General features: G+C 36.8%; 1 protein-coding gene across 1 annotated transcript; it reads right to left on the bottom strand.

Annotated features, from left to right (window-relative positions):
* Window positions 1–1,026: 1,026 nt before the first annotated feature.
* On the bottom strand, window positions 1,027–17,254 carry cs (citrate synthase). Its single transcript, XM_051879024.1, has 11 exons — window positions 17,084–17,254; window positions 10,299–10,346; window positions 9,940–10,047; window positions 8,358–8,423; window positions 7,594–7,725; window positions 6,214–6,402; window positions 5,870–6,069; window positions 4,722–4,851; window positions 4,521–4,622; window positions 4,191–4,400; window positions 1,027–2,989 (listed from the first exon to the last, which is right to left on the bottom strand). Exons 1-11 carry the CDS (start codon window positions 17,132–17,134, stop codon window positions 2,819–2,821), a joined length of 1,407 nt encoding a protein of 468 aa, XP_051734984.1. The 5' UTR covers window positions 17,135–17,254; the 3' UTR covers window positions 1,027–2,818.
* Window positions 17,255–17,503: the final 249 nt, after the last annotated feature.

Genomic DNA, 17,503 nt, shown 5'->3' with positions numbered 1-17,503 from the left:
GCCAATTTGGGGGCAACAACTGCTTGAATGGTGGGTTCATTATTATTCTTAATGAAAAACACAACTAGAAAAACACAACTAATTATTTGCAGGTTCCCTATTAGCACTGGGTTTAAATCCAAAATACTGCAAAAATTTTACGCCATATCTTGTCAGTCAGCTCTTCACTCTCGTGATAAATTAAATCTGACTCCTGCTGCGACTCTCGTTCGGCTCACGCTGCATTTAGCAGACGCGTTCAGTTTTTAATTGTAGTAACTTTTCTAACTGAACTAAATTACTTATAAAAAAAAAAAATCAAAATGGCGGTGATGCAAGTGACGTAACCGGTGTTACGGCTGAACATCAACACCGACTATCGCAGAAAGCCTAGTTACCAATAACAAAACTGCTACAACGTTGTTTGGTTCCCAGTGTTCGTCCGTAGAAGGAAGTTGTACAGGTTTGGAATGACATGAGGGTGAGTAAATGACAGTTTTAATTTTTGGGTGAACTATCCCCTATATTTTGGTTAAGATTTTATTCCTTAGAAAAGTAGTTTAGATATCCAAAGCTAATCGAAAAATGGCATTTCTGTTTGACCTGTTTAAACTGCCTGTATCAAACAGCACCCAGATTTACTTTAAGCTGAACATGCGCAAATATTAATGGATATTCCTTTAGAGTAGATATTCCAGTTACATGAAAAATATGAATAAAGCGATATACCAGCTCAGCAATGACATAAAAGTTCCACAAAGAACCTTTCATTGAACCTATTTTAGAATCTAAAGAACCTTTTGTGAGATGTAAAAACTTCTTTGGACATTAAAGGCTCTTCATTGAACCACAAAAAAAAAAAAAAGTTAGCTTATTTGGGTTTCTAGTAACTAGAATATTGGCTTGGGTTAATATGTTTACATTGGCAATTACATTATGGACAGCTGAATGGTAGAATATGACCAAATTTGTTTAATATCCGAATAATCCTGTGCATATAAAAGACAGTGAAAGTGTTTCATGTTGAAAAAAAGAAAAATCCTCAAGTGTTTGTTAAAAACATTTATTGGTTTTCTTTTTTTTGTCAAGTTTTCCCATTTTTTTTCTTTTTTGTTCACCTAAGCTTCTTTTCCCCCCAATCAATCCAGACTCATTTGAACCCCATTCTCTTGTTCCCCTCCCCATTTTTCCCTGGTGGATCCGACTTCAACCAATTATCTCCATATTCACACACCTCATTATTTAAATTAACCTGACGGAGCATAACCCAATCACGTACATCATGATGAAAACAGTCACACTGGAAAAGGGCACGGCAAACCAGACAAATATTCTCACACTATCAGATGAGGGGGGTTATACGCAAAGAAAATAATGATGGGGAAAAGTGCCATTGGAGTGCTTATGGACTGACTAGCCTAAATAGCTGCTAGATTATCCAAAAAACAACCTGAGAGCAAGCGTGCAAGAGAGCAAGACCCATGTGCGCCACAGCAGACGATCTCATGTACAAGACGTGTTTTAAATTATATTAAAGGTATAATTTATTTAAAATAAAGAGTTAAGTGAGTCATTATTGATGGTTATAGTAAGTAGTTTGATGACTTACAGGGATGGTGAGACACTGTTGATATGCAGTTCATACATTCAAACTATATTTACATGAATAAATAAAACCACAAATTATGTATACCTACACAAAATGACAGCTTTTCTCTTTATACAAGACATCCTTCTTCAAAACACTGGGGGAAAAAAAAGGAAACAAACTCTAAACAGGTAAAAAGATAGCAGATTTTGAACGCTCTTGGATGAACGTACAAATAAATGCCACAAATTCGACTTGCTCTCAAGTTGGTACGCGAATCACCTGCGACTACAATAATTTGTGTGAATGACACAAATCTTTAACAAATCAAAGCCAATATGTCCACTGATGGAATAAAGGAGAAAAAAATTGGAAGGACTGGTTATTTTAAATAAAAAGGGCACCACATGTGCGTCCAAACAACAGACAGGAAGATGAAGACGATTGGTTGAAGTCAGAGAGCAATATGAGAGTTAAAGGGGCAGTACCCTTTTAAACAAATATACAAGCTTCCCAATTTGAACTGAACTCATAGAATCAATTCTATTGAGAGAGGACCGTTTTGCCGCCATGGAGTGCTCTTACAAGGAGAAACTTGATGTTAGATAGAGGAACGCCTAGTCAAACTTCATCGAATTATCGGACAGGCTCAGAGAAGGGCTTTGACGATTCGTTTCCTCATTCAAACAGAGGCTCAAGTGAACATCTGATCTCGGGAGAGTAAAAGTACAAGACTAAAACTGAAATAGTTGGCGTGACAGCTGAGGATAAAGCGTTTATTTACATACTAGGTGAACTAACTAGTATTAAATAGTCGTTCTTAGTTTAAATAGGAGAGAAGTGATTTCTGGGAAGATTGCTCTCGGCTGTGTTCTTGGACAATAACACACCCTTCTCCATCAAACCACCCCACTACATCCATAGCTGCGTCATTCAAGCTGGTCAGATGGTCTGAAAAACTGGCAAGAAATGCGGGAAAACTGAAGAGGAGCGATCACAAGTGATGATTGTGTAATGTGTCTACACATTTCCCGTGAAAAAAGTAGCTGTAAATGTGGTTTTGGGAATGAAAGACTAATAAGAGTGTAAATGGGACGTGTAATCTTGACGTTTTTATATTAATAAAGGCCCTTTTTAGATGAAATTTAAAAGTGTACTGTCTCTTTATATCCCTTAGCCCGGAGGCTTGTTTCTAATAGTTTAAGCTCCTCCCCTTCCTGTTCTCACTCCGCTGGCATGGTCTCTCCCTCTCTAGCCTGATTTTGCCCCAACAAGTGCCATGAGTCCGTCCGTGCTCATGGACTTGGGACGCTCCAGAGGGAAGCCAAGCGCTCTGCTCCATACCAGCTGGGCGAGGACGCCCAAAGCCCGGGATACGCCGAACAACACAGTGTAATAGTTCATCTCAGTCATGCCATAATACTGAAAAACACAAGAGTAGAAATATGAGATGATTTCAACAAAGCAAAACAGAAATGTAAACTGTAAAATTAGAAAAAGTGGAAAAAACAAACATTTCAAAGTGCAGCCAAATATTGTTTTATATTTTATATTATTGTGAAATTAAAAAAATAATTTTTTAAAGTATACAAAAAAATAAATATATTTAATATACATTACATATAAATAATACAACATATTTTAGGGGCACTAGACAAAAATTATACAGATCTGTACTAAAATGCCACAGATCATCTTTTAATCATATTTATGGGTCACTGTTTAAACAAGTTTCAGTTGTTAAATAACATTTCAAAATGTTTAAATTCATTTTTTGACTGTTTTTATGTCAGGTGGTACAACCAAATAGTTATATCTATTTATGATGTAGTTGTACCACCTGACATGGAAAGTGTACCAACCTACCCATTCTAAAATTAGCAATTTTTTCCCAGTATTTGAGAGATCTATAAACCTTTTGATCATTTGGGGACCTCTAGATGATGCATTATCATGTTTACTGTTATTACAAATTGCTGGACAAAAGTTTTCAATTATCTCTACAGCTTTAAAACTACTGATATTTATAAAATTTGTTTATATAAAAGGTTTCAAACCTAAAATGATACCATAGTATTTAGTTTTTATTTTTTTATTATTAAGACACCATTTTAAATAGTTTTCTTAGTCTGTTCATTTGTTCACACAGTTGCACCACCTGACATTTTGGGGGTTTAAGATAACAAAACATAAAACAACATGTATTATTTAAATGTACTAAAATGAATTCAAACTAAATAGGTTTTATAGAATAAAGTGATATATGTCATTAATGTATCAAATTAACTTAAAAGGAAACAATGCACATGGACACAAAATAGAGTTGTCAAAAATACAGACTTCGGTACCAAGTCAGTACTGAAATTTAAAAAATGTGGCACTTTGAGCGCTATTGAGCAGATTCGTAAATGAATATTGTAGCCATCACAGACATATCTGTTGAGCGTGTGAACACAATGGCCAATCAGAGGTGTTTACGAATCCGCTCAACAGCGCTCAAAGCATCACATTTTTAAAATTTCAGTACTGATTGGTACCGAAGTCGGTACTTTTGACAACTCTAACAAAAATATGCACGTCAATGAGCCTTATATGTATTATCGGCTGATTTCTGGTGTCTTACTTGCAACAGGACTCCGCTGTGTGCATCTACATTGGGCCAGGGGTTCTTGGCCTTGCCCTGCTCCAGAAGCACATTGGGTACGATCTTGTAGAGTTGAGCTACCAGCTTAAACATGGGGTCATTGGGAAGGTGCTTGAGGGCAAACTCCCGTTGACAGCTGTAGCGGGGATCGGTCTTCCTCAGCACAGCGTGGCCATAGCCTGGAACCACCTGAATAACATGAAAGTGAACAATCAGTGTGAATAATCATCCATTATATTTTGATCCTTCTGCAACCTTATCTTTTGTATGTTCATGCATTTCCTATTGGAACATAGCAAAGGCACTCACTCTGCCTGATTTGAGTGTGTTCCAAATGTAATCTCTCATTTTCTCATCAGACACCTCACCACCGAGCTCCTTCTGCAGGGCTGTCAGCCACACCAGCACCTCCTGCAGGACAGAGGAGGAAATGTATGAATGAAATGCAAAGCTGGTTAGTATTTCATAACCATATGTCTTGTGCAGCACTAAACACATTAAGGCTCAAACCTGATTGGCCAGTCCATGCAGGGGTCCGGCCAGGCCATTCATAGCAGCACTGAAGGAGAGGTAGGGGTCAGATAGGGCACTGCCTACCAGGTGACTAGTGTGTGCGCTGACGTTTCCACCCTCATGATCACTGGAGAGAAACAGAAGCACACAAAATGGTCAAAGGACACTAAACTAGATTGTAGACTAAACTAACACAACCACATGAGGGCAGACTTGATTCATTTGAATATTCTAATCAAAAGTCAGTCCTCTCTCACTTCCCAATTCTTTCCTAACAAGTACACTAGCAGGTTGGGTGTTTTCTTGCTGACTGAATAAAGTCAGTGGTAAGAGGGAGATTGTGCTACTTAAAGGTTTATTGAAATCTCTCAAACACAATTTTTCAAAATGTAAAGTTAATGAGGCGTGCTAACGCCATTAACTGTCATTAGAGAATTAAAATACGCAGATTTTGAGGATTTAAAATACAATATTTAATAGTAGACTTTTTAATATTAATTTAAATGGTTTAGGCTCTATATGTGCTTCAATTGCATCCATTTAATCAGCAATAAAAGTGATAACTGGTTTTGCTAGTGTAGACTGCAGGTCTCACCGGTCTAAAGTCCTATTCAACATTGCTGTGTATTAAACATCTTATCTTGATTAATCTGTCAATTATTTATTAATCAGATAATCCACATATTGTTCAATGATCGTTGCAACACTAGAAAAATTACTTGATGCTGTTAACTTGTTAAATTAACAGGGTTTAGCATGTTCCTTCAGAGGAAGCTACAGCAAATTTTTGGCTTTTAATTTTATACCACTGCTCTCTTAACTTCATTTTTAGTTTCAGATTGTGACAGTTTTTCCTATGAAGAGCCAATTTACAGTATTGTATTGTGCTTTTGATGTTTAATGGCCTGAATGATCCAATTTGGTAATAGACATCAGGTGCATTCAGATCTCCCAGTAGGGCTGGAAACACAAGCTTTTCTCCCTGTGGCTGAGGTAAAAATCTCATAGAGAAAACTGGAGAGTTTTACTGAGGGCAATCACAAAGGTTAAAAGTCCAAGCTGACCTCATTCCTAATGACTGCCTAGAACTGAACAGTGGAGGAGGAGTTTATGGCGAATGAGTCAGTGAGTTTGTAGGTCATCACCTGTGGATGGTGAGGTACAGCCTCATGAGCTCTGTGAACTGTGGCTCGCTGTAGCCCAGCATGTTGGTGAAGTTGTGTGACCAGTCCAGGTTGGAGTCGATGGCGCCGATGCTGCTGCCTTCACGGTACAAGTTACGGTAGATCTTGGCCGCCACGCAGGGGAGCTTGGCGATCAAGTCCATGGAGTCCTCGTACACAAACTACACAGAAGTGGAGTGAATTCTTGAGAATGAATCATTTGCTTTAGATAACTGTTAATGAGAGTTGTTTTAGTCTTATCATCATGTTTATCCTTACACATTTCACCTTTAAAGTTTCTGGAACACATATTTTCAGTGACTCACCTCCCAGTACTTGGCCTTGTTAACTCCCTCAGAGTAAGCCCGAGCAAAACTGCTCTCACTGTTCAGAGCCGTGATGGCGGCGCTGAACTGAGACATGGGGTGCAGGTTGGTGGGGAAGTTGTCGAGCATGGTGACCACATGAGAGGGAAGGGCCGCACGCTTAGCCCACTCCTTAGACAACCAACTCACCTGAGGAAACAGCCGACAAAGAGTTAAATGAGAGAAAAAAAAAGATTTTTACTTAGATTAGTTACTAAGAGGATTATATATATATATCTCTCTCTCACACACACTTACTTACACACACACATATTTGCATTTATTTCATCAAAAATACAGTCTCAAAAGTAGTGAATATTGTAAAATATTACAATTTACAATGATTTCTGAAGGATCATGTGACACTTAAGACTGCAGTAATGGCTGATGAAAACTCAGCTTTGCATCACAGAAATAAATGATATTTTAGACTATATTAAAATAGAAAATCATTATTTAAAATTGTAATAATTCACAATATTACTGTTTTTTCTGTATTTTTGATCAAATAAATGCAGCCTTGATGAGCATAAACCTTTCAAAAACATTAAAAATAGTAATGTGTCCAAACTTTTATATATATATATAGTGACCATAAAACAACTAAAAGCTCAAGAAAACAAGGAGGAAGCTAGCTTAAACTAGTTAGTTAAAAGAAATTCTCAAATAAGAGTCTCATCTACATCATTTAGTTAAGATATCATGTAAGCGGATGATTTTTTGCTTTGTGTCAGGATCCTAAACACCTTTTTGGTGTTTATTTTTTATGATAAATACAGACTGACTGTACATTTTCCTTTATCTAATGTTAATATTAAGATCTACCCAACGATAGCCACAACAAAACGCTTTGTTTCTCAATAGATATTTTTTGATTTTTGTAAATGGCTGCCTGTTCATGGCCACAATGTGACTAACATTCCAACAACCCCAGAGAATGCAATATATGCCACTTTAATCAGGTTTGCAGTTTAAAATGACAGATTTTTACATTGTTTCACTTATATGAGAAGTATTGCAATACCAATGTACATGGTTTTATATATATTATATATATTATATATATATATATATATATATATATATATATATGCAAATATGAAACCTTTTTTTATTTTTAGCAGAGGATCAGTTGAGAAAAAACAGGAAAAAAAAAAAGGAAACAGAATCAGGAAATGTTGTATGCTGGATTTAAACTCATGTATCTCTCACGAGCACCACGGCTAAACGTATTAAAACACTTTAAATGCTAGGTCACGGCTCTGCCCTTTTTTCCTCCATTACGCTCTGAATTTCTTTGACAGGTAACACTACAGTAAATATGAATGAATTCCTCCTCACCTGCTCCTCAGTGGGCACCTGTCCTGTGATCAGCAGCCAGAACAGACCCTCTGGCAGCGGCTCCTCTCCACCAGAAGCCTTGGGCAACAGCTGCTGACATTCTGGAATGCTGTAACCACGGAAACGGATGCCCTAAAGATGCAGTCGATAAACACAGGGAGGGCATCAGTATGTTTGATTGAATAAAGTAAACAATGAGAACTACAGCTTCAAACTCGGAGGGTTCAGGGGTTAGTAGGATAAATACTACTAACCCAGTGTATATTTATCCAAGGCACCATGATGCCACTTTCTATTTTTAGCTTACAGCAGCTATGTGCTATGTGCAAATAATGAGCTTTCATCATTCATGGTACATTTTCAAAACCTAAAATAAGTATTTTATGTGTCTAGGATAAAAGTTCAAAGCACACTGATGGCTCAATTAATTTTATGAAAGACAGGAGCTGTTTTAAATAATTATACTAAAATTGTATGTATGACAAATAATAACAATAAAATAAAATTATATTCTGATAATAATAAATATTAATAGTAGTAATACAATAGTATTTATGACTAAGACTTACTTTTATTAATATTATTATTTCATAACCCTTAGCATTGTGACAGGCATATATATATGACAAATGTTTAAATAAATATAACCTGTTTTAAGATACATTTTAGCAATACCAGGTTAAGGCACATGACTGTCTGTGTGTGTGTGTGTGTGTGTGTGTGTGTGTGTGTGTGTGTGTGCATGTGCGTGTGTGCGCGCTCACCTCATCAGGGTCGAGCACAGAGGTCTCGTACACTAAACCCTTCATGCCTCTCATTCCTCCATAAACCTATTAAACAGAAAAGCAGCATTTAAACATTACTGAGATACTTCTATCAACACCCTTTTCTGAGTCCTCCATCTCTCTTCTCTGGCCTCTATTTCTTGTGTCATACGTTTGATTAACAATACCCCTCAGATGCAGTTTAGTCTGCAATGTAGAATAACTGGCAGTGAGACAAAGACCACATGACTCAGCTGAAAGAACAGCCATGAGAGCATCAGCACTCACACCACAGCCTGAGGGTCCTTGAGAAAACAGTCGCCCAATCAGAGGGCAAAAAACAATTACTGTGTTTGTGGGGGAGTGCAGCACCACATCATGTGAGATAGAACTGGTCAGGCATGTTAGGCAACACTTGCTCTTGTCATCAGTCAGATGAGACAAAACCTGGCTGAGTTAGGGGTAAATTTAAAGGGATAGTTCACCCAAAAATGAAAATTGTATCATCATTTACTCACCCTTTGGTTCAAGCTTTAGTTGAAGTTGTTCCAAAGCCATAAGACTTTCGTTCATCTTCGGAACACAAATTAAGATATTTTTAATGAAATCTGAGAGCTTTCTTTCCCTCCATTGACAGCCACACAACTACTTTGACGCTTCAAAAAGTTCATAGAGATCGTAAAACTAATCCATATGAATTGAGTGGTTTAATCAGAAATTTCTGAAGAGACTCGATCGCTTTATATGTTAAATAGATTGAATTTATGAACTTTTTCGAGCATCAAAGTGGTAGGTATGTAGCTGTCAATGGAGGGACAGAAATCGCTCAGATTTCATTAAAAAGATCTTCATTTTTGTTCAGAAGATGAACGAAAGTCTTGTGGGTTTGGAACGACATGAGGGTGAGTAATTAAACTTTCCCTTTTAGCCAATGACTCCCAACCAGGAGTACCAGTTACTAAGAAAGACAAAATACAATATTTGTATTTGTATTAATAATTTAATTTACTACTAATAAAATTAACATCTTCAGTAATATTAATGATAAAAATCCTGAATGATCAGCAGTAAAATACAAGTAACTAGGAAACATTCCTGGTTCGTGTTGATAAAGGGGTATTTGGGGCTTAAAGATTAGAAAACCCTAATTTAAGCAATAAGGTACTGTAAATATCACGATTAAAAGGCATTGTTTGTCCTGACAGTCATGGCGCCGCAGGTGTTATGTTTACATGTTATGTTTTGTAATACAGCACAGCCTTATTGCTTTCACACAACAGTTAATACATGATAAAAATAAAAACTATTCTATGCATGAATAGAGCCATCCTTCTGCTAAAAGAGAATCTGATATGTAAACAAAGTGTGAGTGGTGTTGCAGTGAATGACTGGAATGCTGTATCAGTGTTGTGATTGTTAAAACAAGCTACTAAAAACCATTAAATTTCTTAAAATTGACATGACAAAAAAAATAAATACTACATACTAGAAAACAATTAAATGTTGCCTTGGCAAGTAACTAAAATGAGTACTACAAAAATCTAACAGACATGATTTACAGTAACAGTGAGTTTTCTCTCACCATGTCCACCGTTATCTGACCGATTGGGGTTTTGCCATGCTGCTGTTTGAAGTTCTTGATCCTGCTCTGTTCTTTAGGGATGAGGTCTGCTAAGACATCTTTTAAATTCTGCACAAGGTCAAAGGGAAAAAGGTCACATTTAGTTAGTGAATCCGGCACAAACAGATTAAACAAAAGTCTAACACATATTATAAAAGAAAGTGCTTTTTGAGGTTCAAAAAAGTAGACACAGAAATGTGATAGTGACTCAACCTTTCAAAAGCAAGGCTGTGATCTAATCTCAGTAGCGCAATTAACATCTAAAGTCTGGTTCTGGCTGTGATCACAGATACAGAATCTGAAATGATGCAGATACATACCGTGGATGCACTGACATTTCTGGCAGCCACAACAACGCATGCTGCATTCTGGAAGAGAAGAGAAAATAATGGCTTAGATGAAAGATGCAAAGCAGGGGAAGTTCATCATTATCACAACCAGGGTTATCAGAGAGACTTCACTGCAGTAGGCCTGCTGACAGCTGCAAGGCAGGTGACTTTAGATGCACAATGCAAAATGCGTCAGTTGCCAAGGTAATGCTTTTTCTTTGGATTCCAATTATTATATAATTATTATATAATTATAGCTTATTACAATCGATTCCACTGGACCAAATGTTTTTAAATGGGTCTGAAGTCAAAGGGCCAGAAAACAGTTTATATCTACAGTGATACAGAGCTTACTACATGTAGAACAACATAACATTTAAAGCAATTCTCTATCATCTATGACAACTCTGCCAATTAGCAGCTGTTTTATTCTGTCCAAGAGAATTACAGCACACTTATTACATAGACAAGACTAGATCCAGAGCAACTAGATGTGAAGTGTGTCTTGGACTCCACTGTGTCATTGAACATGAATGCCTTATATGGGATTCAATCCTACAAATATAATACCGAGATATAGGACCTAATACAATTTAATTATAGCAATAAGACATATGTAATGACAATATTTTACATGAACACAAAGGCGCCCAGGTGCAATAGAACACAATGAGTTCTGCAGAGACAGATGTATGGATCTGAGCTAATTCTATTACAGAATTCCTTAAGGAAGAATGATGAGTTTTTCCTGTATGACCCAAGCCTTTCCTCCATTGAGATATATCCTTCATTTCTATATATAGCTTTAGATTAAGAGCCCTGTCTGATTGACACACAGCAGGAGCGGAGATAAACCACCACTGCAGAATGACTCAAGCACAGACGTAAAGCTGGGTCAGATTGGCAAGGCATTTGGGGAGATGAAGAGACTATGATTCTCCTAACAGAATAAATAGTCACTGGAATCATCATTAATCCTCTACACAGTACACACACAAACTGGCAGCTGTTTATAGCATTTAGCTGTGGGTTGTTAAATGGAAAAGAAGTTTAGCTTTTAAAAAAAGTAATTCACCTCTGATTTTTATGTAGCTAATCACCAAACAACCCAATACATCCTTTCAGTGAGTATTACATAGAGAAGCAGTGCTTACATTTTCTTTAGCAAATTTAAAAATAGTGCTGAACTGATAAGCCTATAATTATTTTGATGGTATGGCCGATAACTGATAAATGGTTATTAAACTCGTATACTATTTTGTCAACATAAATTCAAAATAAACATTAAAAACAAAAAAAATCTATAATTTTGAACGCTACAAGTGACAATGTACAGTATGAAAAATGGATGTTCCTTCTGAGATGTGCAAAAAATTACATTTAAAATTGTTATTGACTGATTTGAGTTTCTAATGATTAATGAATTACAAAGCTGCAGACCATTTAAATGTAAAAAGAGTGCACAATTGAGCATGAACAATTAAATAGCTAAATAGTAAATGTGGCCCAAATCTGTTTTCCCCATTACAGTGTGAACAGTACAAACCACATCGAATCTGATCTTTTCAATTCCAATTCGTGCCACTTCCATATGTTGTACTAAATCCGATACAGGTCAGATGTTTTGTAATGCGACCGCAGTGTGAACAGTCATATCGGAATTAATGCGATTTTTATGTCACTCGTCACGATTCTGTGCTCATGGGAGTCTATTGAAAGATTTTACATACCCAACGTTATCAAGACACTTTTACCGGGATACCCCACGGAATGCGATTGGGCTAGGTTTGGACTAGTTTTGAGAAGCAATTGAGTGGATTTTGTGGTAAAAACCGGGCAGCTCCGTTTGTATCGTTCTTTTGCGCATGCAGGTCAGTTCAGAACCATGATCTGTTCACACTGGAAATCTGATATTGGCCACATTTAAAGCAACATGTACAGCTATACAAAAAAAATAAAATCTGAGCAAAAATCATAATTGAGCATTATGTTTCGCAGTGTGAATGTAGCCTAACGTTGCCTTGAATGTTGACATTGTGCATAAAAAAAGCTTAAGTTTATGGCACCATTTCTTTTTTTTTCTTTCTTTCATATCCAAAACAAACAGCACAAGACAGAGAAAACAGGGCTGCAGTGCATACTGGTTTGCTTTCACCTGAAAGGTCAGGCTAAGACTGGACAATTGAGCTGGATTATACAGGGAATGACTGCACTTTAATGAACAAGAGCCAGTACTTTCTACAGCTTTGGCCTCCTGATCGCCATGCAAGTCAGTGCACTGACACCAGACACCCGTCACTCTGCCCTACAGCTAAACTTCTCTCTGTCCAGAAATAAAGAGCAGTCTGTCACTTTGCATAATATACAGTAGCTGTGTGGTCAGAAAAACAATCCAATCAGGTTTAGAGCTCATTTATGTGCAGGCCTTTATTGTTGCTGATAAGTAACTGCTAGTCTCTGACCTTCCTCCAAGTCTATGGCCATGTAATCTGTGGGAAAGGTAAGGCTACCAGCAGCAGTTAGTTTGACCCCAGTGCGCCAAAGAAGAGGGCGATTACATGAGTACTGTACTGGAGTAGCTGAATGCTGCCAGACCTGTCAAAAGCAATATAATTCACACAGTCTAAATCTATGAGCATGTAGAGCTGCACGATGAATTGTAAAAAGATTGCGATCTCAATTCAAACACACACGCAATCTAATTTCTAAACGACTTCAATTTGCATGCGTCTACTAAAGCTTTGACAAGTACGATCACAGCGGAACATTTAAATTTGGGTTGCGTTGCCGCTGAGCCAGAGAGAGTAGTTGTCATGTATAGGTATAAAACAGCTTCACAAACAGTCTTTTCCACCACATAGTATCATTATTTCTGTGTTACAAACATACAAATTATCACAGAAACACTGGGATTAAAGTTTATAGTTCGGATATACACTGATGCATACGGTAGCGATAAAAATAGATAAAATAAATGACCTTTTGAGAGTAAACTACTGTATCAATTAAATTGTGACACCAGTAGGTGGTGACAAATGACTTAAATGTATTTGTCATCATTCATTCAAGAGATTTGTTCAAACACGCAGATTCAGCCAGTAATTAAACAAGTGAAGACTTTAGGAGCGAGTCATTAGATCATTCATTCAAACTGATTAAAAATAAATAAAAAAATAATTTTTTTAACTTTTTTTTTTTTAAGACTGCAGCAATTAACGTTGTCAGAACCTCTAGTAAATCACTTTCTTTTTTTTCCTTTTTTTTTTCCACTGTAGGTGAATGTATAACATAAAATAGCGAATATAATATAATAAGCTACTTCAATACAATAACAGTGTTTCCCATTAAATAGTACCCAGACCTACATAATTTCTAACATCACTGCAGTCATGCGACTTTTTTAACGATGTCTTTAGTACCTTTCTTGAAAGTGCTGATTATATTGCCGTTATATTGAACTAACCCTTTAAGGGTTTAACTCTTGCAAGTGAAGAAATTAAGACATTAGCATTGTAATTTGACAAAAGCAAAATAACTATTATACTTACTATGAAATATCCACTTTTTATTTTACAGTGAAGTTTTAAAACAACAGTAATATGCAAAGGCATTTTTTTTTTTTGTCCGATTTGGTCACTTAAAAGCTCTTAATATTGCTTTCAAAGTTCACTAGATTGATGCATTTAACTTTAAAATGTAAAGAAAACATTACAGGGGAGCATGTGGAAAACACTGATATATAATATAATATAGAAAACTTAATTTAGCTTTTAATTATGTATTTTAATTAAAAAAAAAAAAATACATTATTACTTTTTTGGAGAAAAATTACACTTTTCCTAAAAGGCCAGCACAAAAAAGTAAAATGAAACTGCACAACTACAAATCTTATGTGACAATGTATGCTATATAACAAAGACCTTGGCAACAGCATCAACGTAACGAACCCCATCACAAAAGCTGCAGAGAATAGTGCATGTGCACAGGCCAGCTGGCAACCTTAGACATCTCTATGACTTTTGACTCTGACTACTGCAGCACAGAGTCCCATTCTGCGGAGCCAACCTATATGCAGAACAGACACAAGAGTCGGCGTGTTAGCAGGGATCACTAGTAATACCATATGGAGGAATTCCTGCACAGATAAAGAACTCTTTGTAAGCTTTCTTTAGGAAAGAAAATGTATAAAAGACTGACAGGTAATGCTCTTCCAAAACCCCTCTAAGCTTTGTTTAGATGAAAACATCTTGTTTTTCAATACTCAAAGCAGATGACAGGTGGACAACTGTGTCAGACAGGTCAGACATGCTGGAGAGGTTGTCCACCATCTGAATGCTTTATCAGGAACAGCTCTGTATAGTACCACACTGCATAAAAATCCATTCAAATAGTTAAACAAATCTCCCTGCAGTGTCATTTAAAGGGTTAGTTCACCCAAAAATGAAATTTCTAATTACTCACCCTCATGTCGTTCTAAGTCCGTAAGACCTTTGTTTATCTTCGGAACACAAATTAAGATATTTTTGATGAAATCCAAGAGGGTTTTTTTTTTTTATCCTGAATAAACAAAATTACCACATTCAAAGTAGTAAAAACATTGTTAAAATAGTCAACGTGACTACAGTGGTTCAACCTTAATGTTATGAAGCGACGAGAATACTTTTTGTGCGCAAAAACAAAATAAAAATAACGACTTTAATCAAAAAAAAAAAAATAAAAAAAATAAAAAAAAAAAAAAGTCTCCCCCATCAGACTCGTACGCAGTTGACGCAGTGAACGCAGTTCAGCGCTTCCGTATTTACGTCCGAAAGTCAGCTCATTATTGGTTGGCTCCTGCACCAGTATCACACATGTCGTGCTGCTCACGTGTACAGCATTGGCCAATACTGAGCCGGCATTCTGACGTAAAAACCTGGAAGCGCTGCAACATAAACAGCGTAGGAGAATGCCAGGGGAAAGACAAATTTTTTGAATAAAGTCGTTATTTTTGTTTTGTTTTTGCGCACAAAAAGTTCTCATATCGCTTCATAACATTAAGGTTGAACCACTGTAGTTACGTTGACTATTTTAACAATGTTTCTACTACCTTTCTGGACCTTGAATGTGGTAATTTCGTTGCTTTCTATTCAGGATAACAAAAACCTCTTGGATTTCATCAAAAATATCTTAATTTGTGTTCCGAAGATGAACAAAGGTCTGGAACGACATGAGGGTGAGTAATTAATGACAGAAATATAATTTTTGGGTAAATTAAACCTTTAAGTATACTTCAAGTGTTTACAAAGCAGACTACTAGGTCTGAACAAGGTCCAACACATTACCAAGAAAAAAGGAAAATTATGCAAGGAAGTACAGTACAGAAATGTACCTCGGTCACTCCTATGAACTGACAATCAGCAGATTACATAAATGCAATACACAGCAGAAAAGAATGCAGAGAAACTCTCCATGGTGTACAAAGGTCATCTAGGGGTGTGAACAGAGCATTAACCCTGAATGACAAGAGCACAGTAACCTATATTACTATAAAGTCATTCAGTGTGGCATTGGCTTTATCTCTACAGCAACAACAATGATGACTGTGTAGTCTTATGAGAGCACAACTGAGACAGTATATTGATAAGTGCAGGTTCCTATAGGTTTTAAGTGTTCTTTGACACTCCTTCCACTCATTTTTTTTCCTCATCACAATCTTAGTCACATGTTAAAAATCACCAGTCACACATCACTCAAAGTATTTCAGATCAAGGATAACATAACTTCATATTTCAACCTCAAAGACTGCATCAAAAATGCAAACGTCATCATTCAGGAAACTACTCCCGCTCATTTTTCACAATATGCAACTTCCATAATGTCACATGAGCTTTTATTAACTAAACCAGGGGTATTCAACTTGACATTTTATCATCACTAGTAACAGTATAGTACTAAAGTGATGATAAAACAGCGTTTCCCAAAAGCATTGTAAGCCTAAATACATTGTAGAAACATTGCCACCAATGGCCTCTAGGATTAACTTAGCTCACAATGCTTTTGAGATGAAACAGCCTGTCAATAGGTCTATTATGGTGTATTTATGATGATCTAGCACCTCTGCCAACTATTGAAGCCTTATCATTCATATATGAATGACAATCCTGAAGGTCAAATCAGCCACAGACCCATAAAGCAACAAAAAGATTGACCTGTCAGACTACAGCTGAACAGGTGCAGATCACAGATGTCAAAGTGACTGCTCAATTTTAGTTACATTACAACAAATGAAACTGGTTAAAGTGTTTAGTGCCCTGTGAAAGGACGTCAACTAACGTTACACAGCTGGACTTCAGAAGCGCATGAATATCAGAAACACCTCAGTATCAAAATATAACGAGTTTCTTTGTCATGTATGCATCTTTAAACAGCTTAAAGAAACCATTTTTGAGCTAAAACACAACTTTATATTGGCTGTGCTTCACTTTCCTTACACAGCATGTTTGGAGTGCGTTTTGAAAGTTTAAACACAATTGAACGTCTGATAACATTCTTGAAAGCCTATGTGTAAAATGCTGTACACAATTGGTATTGAAAGACAGCTGCTAATTTAAATATAGACTTGAATGGGGGGGAGACACATAAACAGAATATTTTTCATACATAAATTACCTAAAGTGTAATAATGTTCGATATAGTTTAATACTGGCTGTCTGTTACTACGGTAATCTTTGCTAAGCTAAGCTAACCGGGTAGCAGCCTGTGTTTTCCTCACTCAAATTAAAATAAAACTTTCCTACCTTTGAACTGAGGAGCCTTGGAGCTAGTCTGCTGATAGAGAGGAAGGACATTGTTCTTGTATGTGTGTATAAATATTACAAGTGGTTCTTTATCGACCCCTGCTTGAAGGTGCCCCTCTCGCTACCGTGTTCGCAGTGAAGGTTGAAAAGGGAACTCGGGCCCTTGTTGTAGGCGCGGTTTGAATCAGATAGGGCCTGTTGAGGATGGAACGGAGACGCGCGTTCCGATTGGTTGAAAAGGAGGAAGATGATTTTGATTGGCGACGAGTCTCATCGCTTTTTCATTCAATTGGCTGGCTCAAGGATAGAACGGCCATAAATTATTCAGACGTAGACGTTCAGCGGTAGGTTGTTCTTTAAACTGCCTGTCTAGAAATAGAATGACAGATATGCTCATGTAAAGTCATGTGAAGTTTTTTT

Source organism: Ctenopharyngodon idella, chromosome 22 (genome assembly GCF_019924925.1).
Source record: "Ctenopharyngodon idella isolate HZGC_01 chromosome 22, HZGC01, whole genome shotgun sequence".
Classification (NCBI taxonomy): Eukaryota; Metazoa; Chordata; class Actinopteri; order Cypriniformes; family Xenocyprididae; genus Ctenopharyngodon; species Ctenopharyngodon idella.
Note: the sequence above shows the minus strand (reverse complement) of the source record. Positions and strands in the feature narration are given on the sequence as shown.

What these genes read in the sequence shown, in the direction of transcription:
- cs (XM_051879024.1), bottom strand. Translation starts at nt 17,134, where the DNA reads ATGTCCTTCCTCTCTATCAGCAGACTAGCTCCAAGGCTCCTCAGTTCA. An exon ending in GTCAGATAACGGTGGACATG is followed by an intron (nt 8,424 to 9,939) that starts GTGAGAGAAAAC and finishes TCTGTTTAATAG; the next exon opens with GTTTATGGAGGAATGAGAGG. An exon ending in CTGTGCTCGACCCTGATGAG is followed by an intron (nt 7,726 to 8,357) that starts GTGAGCGCGCAC and finishes CTGCATCTTTAG; the next exon opens with GGCATCCGTTTCCGTGGTTA.